This window comes from Trichogramma pretiosum, unplaced genomic scaffold (genome assembly GCF_000599845.2).
Source record: "Trichogramma pretiosum strain Unisexual culture from Peru unplaced genomic scaffold, Tpre_2.0 scaffold12, whole genome shotgun sequence".
Taxonomy (NCBI): domain Eukaryota; kingdom Metazoa; phylum Arthropoda; class Insecta; order Hymenoptera; family Trichogrammatidae; genus Trichogramma; species Trichogramma pretiosum.
Window position 1 is genome coordinate 1164585 of NW_019641690.1, and position 9215 is coordinate 1173799.

The following is a 9215-nucleotide window of genomic DNA, read 5'->3' on the forward strand; positions in this document are numbered from 1 at the left end:
TTCATTTGTCATTCTTTTATTTTGCATCTCATTGAAGAATGATAATAAATTCTGAAAAAATAAGTTGTCATAGCTTACTTCTGTGTATTTGAATTTAATTATTTTTTTTCTTAAAATTATTTTATATGCTCGCAATAACAATTGTTGATTTTAATTTTATGTTAAATTCATAACAATTGCCTTTTTGACTATCGCGTCATCGAAAAAATCATTCGTACAAATACAAGCTATGGAAGCTTTTTGTTAAAATTATTTAGCCAGTACATAAACATTATTATTTTCTATTTAAAGCGCATTCAGAATCTCTTACTGTTTTTGCATGCAATATGCGTGTGGTTTCGCGAAATTAAGAAGGGTGCGTTTCGAGCGGAAAGATGGCGGTTCACCAAGGAGTTGTGAGAAGTTCTGAACAATAGTAGGTTATGGCCAATAAAAAAATTGAAATAAAAAAAGTAGTGCTAACATTTTAGTGTATAATTAAGAGACGATCAAAGCTCCATAGCTCCAGGAACACTAAATCGTCAATTTTTGTGTTTCTTGTCTTTTGCGAAAGCTTATCTAATGTCCCAACAAGCGGCAACAGAAACTGAGGAAGCTAGTACCAGTCGCGAAGATCTTATTAACGATGTGAAAAAGCTCCTATGGGGTAGCAACACCAAAGAAGACGTTTTTCGACAATGGGCACAGGGTAAGTATTTTTAACAAATCCAAACCCGAAAACTTTGGCATTATCTTTTTCCTTCGTCGTCAGGTTTTTACTTCAGTCCGGATGAAAAATCTGCTCTTGTACAAGATGAAGGTGGACCCTGTGCGGTAATTGCTCCTCTTCAGGCTTTTATTCTGAAGCAATTACTTTCGGAAACGGATATAACCAGCTGGGCTGGTATCAAGCCCGAAAAATGTAACGAACTATTGGTCAAGGCCATGACTGAAATTATTGCCCAGGCTGCAGATCCAGTTGATGCCAAGTATTCTATTGTATTAGTTGATAAATCTATGTCTACCAGTAATGGTGAAGTGCCTGACAGTCAAAATCAAATGAGTTCTGATGAACAAGTGCAAGGAAACGTTTCTCAATCTGGATCATTGTCCATTGAATCAAATAATTTTCATTCTCGTTTAAGGTATAATGGTTATTTCTTTTTTGTTGTGTACTTAGTGTCATGTTTTTAATAAAGTTGGTACATTTAGGATTCATACTTTGGAAAATATTGAGCAAGTTGAGCAATTTTTCACAGTTCATATCAATACTTTTAAAGAACAATTTGGAGTATTGTTGCTTTTGTATTCAGTTATTTGTACCAAAGGAATATCTCAAATAAAATTGGAAATATCAGATTTAACTGATCCACTAATCCACTCTACCTTTGGCTATGGCTGTCAAAGTTTAATTAATTTGATGTTAAGTGGTAGAGCAGTTAGTAACGTTTGGGATCATGATCAAGATGTTGGTGGACTCAGTAAGTTAACTGAATAATAACTTTTTATTCTCAAATCAATTATTTCTAACATCTAGGTTTTATCATTTTCAGAATTGAAAGGCATTGATAAACAGAATACTGTTGGCTTTTTGACTTTATTAGAAAAGTTGAGGTTCATTGAAGTTGGTTCTTTTCTTAAATCACCATCACATCCGGTTTGGGTATTGGGATCCGAAACACATTTAACAGTGTTGTTCTCTACAGAAAAAAAACTAGTCAGTCCTGAAACACCTGCTGAAAAAGCAAAACGAGTTTTTAAAAAATATGAATTTGATGAAAACAACTTCATCTATACTGACTCATTGCAAGATGTATTAGCAGAACTTGACCTTTTTTGTTATAGTGAATAGTAAGTAAATTGTTAAAATTCATGTATCAGGAAAAATGAAATATTCTACTAATTATCAAATTTTCTCTTCCAGTGTTGAAATAATGAAAAAGAAACTTGATAAAGATAATGATGGCATTATATTACTCAATTCTTTCATGTATGAATTTTTTCCAGAAGAAGATAGAACTTATCCAGATACATTCACTTTATATCATTACAATGGTTTACCTAGAAGTAATCCAGAGAATAAAGTGAAATATCGTAAAGGTGAAGCTATTCTACTAGAATGTACAACAAGTTCTTTTTCAGACCGTAATCCAATGTTGACAGTTTTACAAACTAAGTGGCCAACTATTGACGTTCAGTGGGACATGAATCCTAGTATTAATTAAAACTTCTCATTAGGTGTAGTAGGAAAATACTTATATCTTGGCTGTATGCAAGTAAAGTGCTGGTAGAAGAGACTGAAAAATATAACGATGCTATTAATGTTAACTCTAACATTAATTCCCACAGGCCTTAACAAATTCTTGAACCTTGCTATCTGAGGATTAGTTATGACTAATTGTAAATTGTGCTTCATGGTGTTCTATGTCTTTGAAGTGCTCTGATTTACTTGTATATTATACACATATAGACTTTTCCGTAAAGAATGTCGAAGGTTACATGTAAATTTTCACTGATAAATGTCAAATGTGATTACAGACATTTTTTTAAATGTTTCAAGGATGATTATATTATGTAACTATTAGTAGCTATTCAAGCTGTAAATTGTTACTTTTACAGCTGGAGTAACTCAAAAGAATTTATTTTAAAATTGTTTTCAATGTCAGCATGAAAAAATAATTCAGATTTTACTAAGAATAGTAAGAAGTTCTTAATGCTTTAAAAAATTCATTCAAAAACATGTTAATTGTTTTTCATTCCAAAAATTTGTTTTAAAAATATTTGTACAAATGAATATTTTTAATGATAGATAGTAGTGACAGTTAGATTTGCAAAAAATTTGATTAATTAGAGATAATTAATTTATGATAAGTTTGAAAATAAAAAATATTTCTTTTCACAAATTTGTACCTTACTCATAAAATTAAGAAAATTTATTACCTCTTCAAATTTAAGAACATCATTCTACAAGGTTATCAAAACAAAATGCTTTTAATTCATAATTAAAAATAAATTTATACATAATTCTGCTACAATTCTTACATTATTGAATGTTGATGTTTCAAAAATTTTATTTACAACTTACATTAGCAGTTTTTGATGACACACAATCAATTTTAATTAGTAAGTAAAATTTTTTTCACTGTATTTGTAAGAGGAAATCCATGATTTGGTGAACAAGTAGAATTCCAATCATCTGTATTCAACTTGTATATCATTGCACCTTTAAATTGGTTGGCTTTTATCCATAATGCCTTGAAAAAAGTAGATTAATAGATCAAACTTTGAACAATTTCGCTTATGAAATACTATCTAATTAATTACCTTTTGTTTGACACTAGTTATATCATCATACGAAATCCATTCACTGTTTTTGTATGAATATGGTACATGGCTATCATTTAAAAATACTTTCAAAGCACCATTTTTGAGAAAGTTACAAACATCTGAATATTTAACAAATCCTAATTCTCCAGTCTCACCAACACTTTTAGCTGGCGCTTGCACTTTGTGATTTGCAGGATTGTAAAGTTTATAAGAATGACCATATGTAGGAATACCAATTACTATTTTTTCTCTGGGCATTCCTTTTAACACCCAATAATTAGCGGAGAAATTTACATTTAGTGAAGTTAAATATCCTGTTTCTAAGGCTCGCGAATAAAGTGGTGAATTCAAATCAGTAACCGGATAATACCAAATGTAAAAATGATAATCATATGACATTAAATTAATAAAATCAATGTGTCTGAAATAGAATTGTGAAATTCAAATTATATAAAAATATTATTTGCAACTTAGTACGTTCAGTAAAGTTCATTGACACTTACTCTGCTAAGGATGGAACTTCATAGCTTTGATCAATTATAGCTTGAGGGGCAGCAACGGCTGCTGACAAAGTTAATTTTCTACCGCTGTGATCAAATTCTTTCCTTAATTCATATACAAGTTGAATAAATTGAATTTTCTGCCTATCAGCTTTTTGAGCCCAGCCAGGAAATTCCCAGTCCAAGTCAAGACCATCTAGATTTAAGTCTTTAGTTACATTTAATACTGATCTAATAAACCTGTATAATTGTTGATAGATTATTTTTAAGCTGAAAACTTCCAATTAACATTATTTTTACTTACATTTTTCTGTTCGAATGATTTGATACCATTTCTGCAAAACCCTCATCATTTTCAGCTCCTCCAACACTAACCATTACTTTAAGAGTAGGCGCAATTTTTTTCAAGGCCACTACTTGATGGTAAGGAGTTACATTTTTACCTATATTTAAAGTACAATTTACTACTGAAGCAAATCCTATAATAATGTGGGTACATAGGTGAGGGTCCAAATTATTTGGAAGCAATTTAGTAGTGCTTAAATTATCTTCAAACGTGTAGTAGCATACAACATAGTGTCTGTAAGAATAGTTAAAATCAGTTACTCAGAATTAATAATTAAATATTAATAAATCATAAAAATGTGTTAATAACTCTTTAATTGGCTTTAGGGTGGATTTAAAAGCAGTAGCATTTGTGGAGTTGTGGTTCCACATCCAATGCATCCAAGAAGGTACTTTAACATTATTAACCAGTTTTTCTTCAGCGATAGCAGTTTTGAAAAAGTTGTAAGTTAAAATACCAATTGCAGTAAAACCCAATAAGAAAATAATAGTAAACACAACAATGTTGCAGCAAGAAAATCTGTAATCAATTAAAATAAAATTCTGTTTATCTGTTGTTGCAATAAAGTTAAATAAAAGAAAGAATGTAAAAATGAATTAAGATGCAGATCAAAAAATAGTTCAAGTAAATACATTACTTTTGTTTTCCAGCCAGCAGAGCGTAGTCAGCCTCTGGCACAATAACTTTATGAACCATTGAGTATGTATAAAAAGTATCTAGGATTAGAAAATAAAACCACCAATTAGGCGCACAGAAACATGCGATTCATGAATAAGAAGTACAATGACGGTGCGAAGTTTCCCAGAAAAGTTTTCTTATGCTACAACGTCACACTGGCCTTTTACAATCATACAAACTGCAGATTGCAATTGATAAATTACACCTACGTTTTCATACTTGATTTATTCTTCGCGAGAGTTTAAAGAATACTTTATGTGCTCGAAGTAGGTATGTACATTAGGCAGAATGATTAAAAATAAAAATTAAAAACAAGATAAATCATTGCAAGATACGACGATAAGATAATAATGGTCAACACCTTCAGCAATGCAAGTTTTAATTTATTTTATTTATCAACCTCTCCAAGTTATTCACCAATCACCATAGGTTGAGTCGATTAAAATAGGAAGAGCTTTTGCAGTCTATATTGCGTGATTTTCCTCATTTGTAGTTTCAAATGTCACAGTACGACACCTATAATAAGATAAACTGTGCCACTTTCGAATTCGATATCTCAATATCTTTCTTGCGCATTACTTTACACACATGTGAACGTTTATTTACTTGGTTGTCACTGCAGTGAGCTGTCAAACACTGTTTATGCGGTGAGCTTGCGTATAAAGATGATGGCTCTGCATTCTGCTCGAGAGTCTAACCGCTTATAAGCACGTTTTTTCGGCCATGCGTGTCAACAGGCGTAATAAGTATATAAACATGTGACCGCGCATCCGAGTTATGCAAAGCGTCAATAATAAAATGTCAGCATAAAAGTAATTTTTAATATTGCAATACCTACTTTACTTAAAAATTTTCGCATCTGATCTGTAGTGAATATTAATGATTAAACTAATCAAAAGAAAATGAATTTACTTAAGTTCTCTGCGTGTATGAATCATGAAAATAATAAGTAGGTTGTTGCAAAAAGCAGATAAAGTCTTATATCAATAATAGGGTTTTTCGTTGCAGATTTATACTGCTTGATACCAGTATAAAATCATTTCATGCAAAACATTAGTAATTTGCTCTATTAATTATTTTTACATACTATTTTTAGTATAATAGTGAGTTGTTGAATAATAGAAACTACAAATTTTTGTTGTTCTTTTCATTGATTTTGCTAAACTTGTTCGTTAACTTTGTTTTTTATGTTCTTGGATAATTATAAAAATGTATAAATTATAATAAAAGTTGCAACCAGTCAAAGTAATTGAAATTACTAATATTTATTTATTACTATTATTTATTAATATAGCAAAAATAAGAAATGTTCAACATGTCCAAGTGTACAGAATGATCATTGTTTTTCTTCATCAGTTGTTTTATCTACATTTTTTAACAAATTTTTTTCATATTCTTGCATGCTAATCTTCAAATCTGCACCAACTTTATTCTTTGTGCATCCATTTTTAGAAACTGCTCGATGACAGGGAATCAAAAAATGGATTGGATTTGCTTTTAAAGCTCCTCCAACGGCTCTTATTGCTTTTGGATTATTAACTGACTTTGCTATTTGTTCATAAGTTTTTGATTTTCCAAAAGGTATTTTTGCTAATGACTCCCATACTTTTGTTTGAAAGTCTGTTCCTTTTAGCAATAAATTAACTTTATAGGTATCTTTAGATGGTTTCTTTGGGAATATGTTTTGAATTAACTCTTTTGTACTATCTACATCTTCAACAATTTTGGCACCATGAAATCTTAGTTTTAAAAATTTTATACCTCCAGGTTCTTTTTTATCAAAGGTTAAATGACATATTTTTTTTTCATTTTCATCTTCTATGAATGCGATAACACATTTTCCAAATGGACTTTCATGAGAACCATAATATATTATAAAATCTGCTAAGTCCTGTGATTGATCCAGGGTTGTTGTTTCACACTCAAACATTTTATCTGAAAATAGAATTTAAATATAATTGAATAATTTTCAGTACCTATTAAATCGGTTTGTGCAAAATTTATAAGATTTATATGCTTCGATGCTATTGAGCCATTAATATTGACGTAAATTCAATAGTATAACCTTCATTGCTACAACATTCATTGACAATAATTTCAAAAATATTCAAATTGTTTAATGAATGTATAAAAATTTGTTGCATAGAAATAAAATCTTACCAATTATTTGAGACCAATTTTTTATGCAATTTATAGTCACTTTAATTCTACTCCGTAGACGGTTCCTCTAAGTTTACAAACACTCGTAGCGTAATTTGGCGGGCTTCATATGTTTTTAAGGATTTGCACATCTGTCCTTATAGATCTACCCTAATAATTCGCAATTTTATAGGATTACGTAATGGACGTGTCAAAGTAAAGAAAAGTAATAAATGAATGTCTTTTAATGTTTTTCGAAATTTTCAGTGAATATTTACATCTTAAAAGTACGCGAAAGTCTACAAAACATCTGTATGATGATTATTTACATCTTTAAAAAAAAAAAATTCTATCGTAGTGTCGGGAAATAATGTTTAAAAATATTTTTTCCCTAAACTTTTTTTTCCTAAATTGGGTATAGTTATTCGAATTACATGAATATTGCAAATAATGCATGGTCAGAACTGGAGGTATATCGAGCTGAATATACTTCGTAATATTTGAATCTGTAAAGTTTTGGTTCAAATTCGTGGGAAGATTACCTTCCGATCGAGTATAAAGCTCATTTTACTTGCGATCGGTAATCACTAACAAGTACCTTGACCATTACCACCTATATATAGATCTTTGCCCAAAAAATTATTAGGTCTCTTGGTACCTTATAATAGATGGATCATGAGCGTCGAGGCCAATTTTTAAAACTTTTTTTTTTATTAAAAAGTTTTTCCAATTTTTTATCTCAAAAAGGAACGACTTTAGAAAAAGTTCAAAATTGTTTAATGTTAAATTCTATTTTTAATATTCATAAAGACGTTACACATCTTACAGCTGTTCTTATACAGCTGATTTTGTTTTAATAAAACTGATTCAATTTTAATAAAACTGATTTTTCGATTTATTCTGTAGTCAATACCTTCCGATTAATTGTGATTTCGTTTATTGAGTGTCGAGGCCGCTTGCGCGGCCTCAACTTACATTAAGTTCCGTTTCAAAACGAATTCAAGTTTAATTCAAATTTTCGATTTAGTTTTAATAATTTTGACCGATCAACACACGTAAAAACGCAATGCGCGAGCGAGAGACAGAGACGCAGAGATACACAACGCTACATTGTACGTTTCATAGAAATGAGCTCTGACTGTCGAGTACTGCTCGCCCGTGCTGTGCGTGTCGCAGCAGAAGCGAACTAGCAGTCACTCGACACTGCCTAGCGTAGACCAATCACAGCGCGAGAAGCAAACAGACGCTACTGAGACTAAAAACCTACGATTATCGCGCTCGCTCGCTCGCTCGTTTTTCACGGATTCACTAGCCTACCCAACGAGCCATAAGACGTTACACATCAAAAATCTCGTCGAAAGGGTGATAGATGGTCTTAAAAAATTAAGAAACATTCATTCGTATTTATTGACTGATTCTAAAAGTTTTTTTTTCCAAAAATCGTTCTTTTTGGTGATAAAAAATATCGAAGACCTTTTAATAAACAGGAGACTGATTTAAAAAATAGCCCAGTATAGCCCAGAAAGCTCATAATCAAATTTAGCATTGGGGAATTTTTTTATTAAGTGCCAGAAAACCCCAAAAAATTGTTGGGTAAGACTGTGATCGGTAGGTGGGGAGGTCTCCTTGTGAGTCTAACTACAAGCTGTCAAAAACGACTGCATAGCAGAAATAGTATTCAAATAAATTCGTATTTTAGTATTGAATTATTAAACAAAACAGTGATGAAACGCCAGTTAAGTTACCCTAATTAAATGTAAACAAAAATGCTCGAATAAAAGTTGAAACGGTTATAGATTGTCCAACTAAGGTATATTTTATAGTTGGTAGTTTTCTAAATTTCGTATCTTGGACTGAAGGAAAGAAGAGCACTGCAGGTGTGGTCTGAAAATTAATTGATAAAATTATGAATCTTATTGATATTTATTAATATAATTCATGTATGAATATAAATATAAATATTTACAAATTTTTCTAAGCAAACGTTTAACCACAAAATCTTAAAAAACTATAAAACAATCAACAATATTAATTTAAACAATGACAGTAAATAGAGCATTGTTTAACGCATGTTTACAAGATATAAGCAAATAGTAATGTGGTATATCCATATTTAGTTTTTAACAATTTTTTATAATTTCTTTGAAACTTTTCTTACTGTAATGATTACTTTTTTTTACAACATGTATAAAAAATGGCACTTCATATAATTTCATCATATAAATGTAATGATTCAAAATATGAAT

General features: G+C 30.5%; 3 protein-coding genes across 6 annotated transcripts; 1 reads left to right on the forward strand and 2 right to left on the reverse strand.

Annotated features, from left to right (window-relative positions):
• The first annotated feature begins 233 nt into the window (after positions 1 to 233).
• Positions 234 to 2734, forward strand: LOC106649889 (ubiquitin carboxyl-terminal hydrolase MINDY-3 homolog). Its single transcript, XM_014367612.2, has 5 exons — positions 234 to 688; positions 752 to 1124; positions 1192 to 1460; positions 1533 to 1830; positions 1904 to 2734. Exons 1-5 carry the CDS (start codon positions 562 to 564, stop codon positions 2202 to 2204), a joined length of 1368 nt encoding a protein of 455 aa, XP_014223098.1. The 5' UTR covers positions 234 to 561; the 3' UTR covers positions 2205 to 2734.
• LOC106649890 (chitinase-3-like protein 2) lies at positions 2194 to 5574 on the reverse strand. Of its 4 annotated transcripts, none has more exons than XM_014367614.2 (8): positions 5231 to 5574; positions 4790 to 4868; positions 4462 to 4671; positions 4111 to 4386; positions 3810 to 4046; positions 3304 to 3727; positions 3065 to 3233; positions 2194 to 2276 (listed from the first exon to the last, which is right to left on the reverse strand). In XM_014367614.2, the coding sequence occupies exons 2-7, from the start codon at positions 4846 to 4848 to the stop codon at positions 3096 to 3098; spliced, it is 1344 nt and encodes a 447-aa protein (XP_014223100.1). In that variant the 5' UTR covers positions 4849 to 4868; positions 5231 to 5574; the 3' UTR covers positions 2194 to 2276; positions 3065 to 3095. The 4 variants fall into 4 exon arrangements, with proteins under 4 accessions (XP_014223100.1, XP_014223099.1, XP_023317574.1 ...); XM_014367613.2 differs by having other exon boundaries at positions 5192 to 5574; XM_023461806.1 differs by having other exon boundaries at positions 5040 to 5574.
• A 552-nt stretch (positions 5575 to 6126) lies between these two features.
• On the reverse strand, positions 6127 to 7260 carry LOC106649821 (methylated-DNA--protein-cysteine methyltransferase, constitutive). The gene is made up of 2 exons (XM_014367457.2): positions 6991 to 7260; positions 6127 to 6765 (listed from the first exon to the last, which is right to left on the reverse strand). The coding sequence occupies exon 2, from the start codon at positions 6758 to 6760 to the stop codon at positions 6167 to 6169; it is 594 nt and encodes a 197-aa protein (XP_014222943.1). The 5' UTR covers positions 6761 to 6765; positions 6991 to 7260; the 3' UTR covers positions 6127 to 6166.
• Positions 7261 to 9215: the final 1955 nt, after the last annotated feature.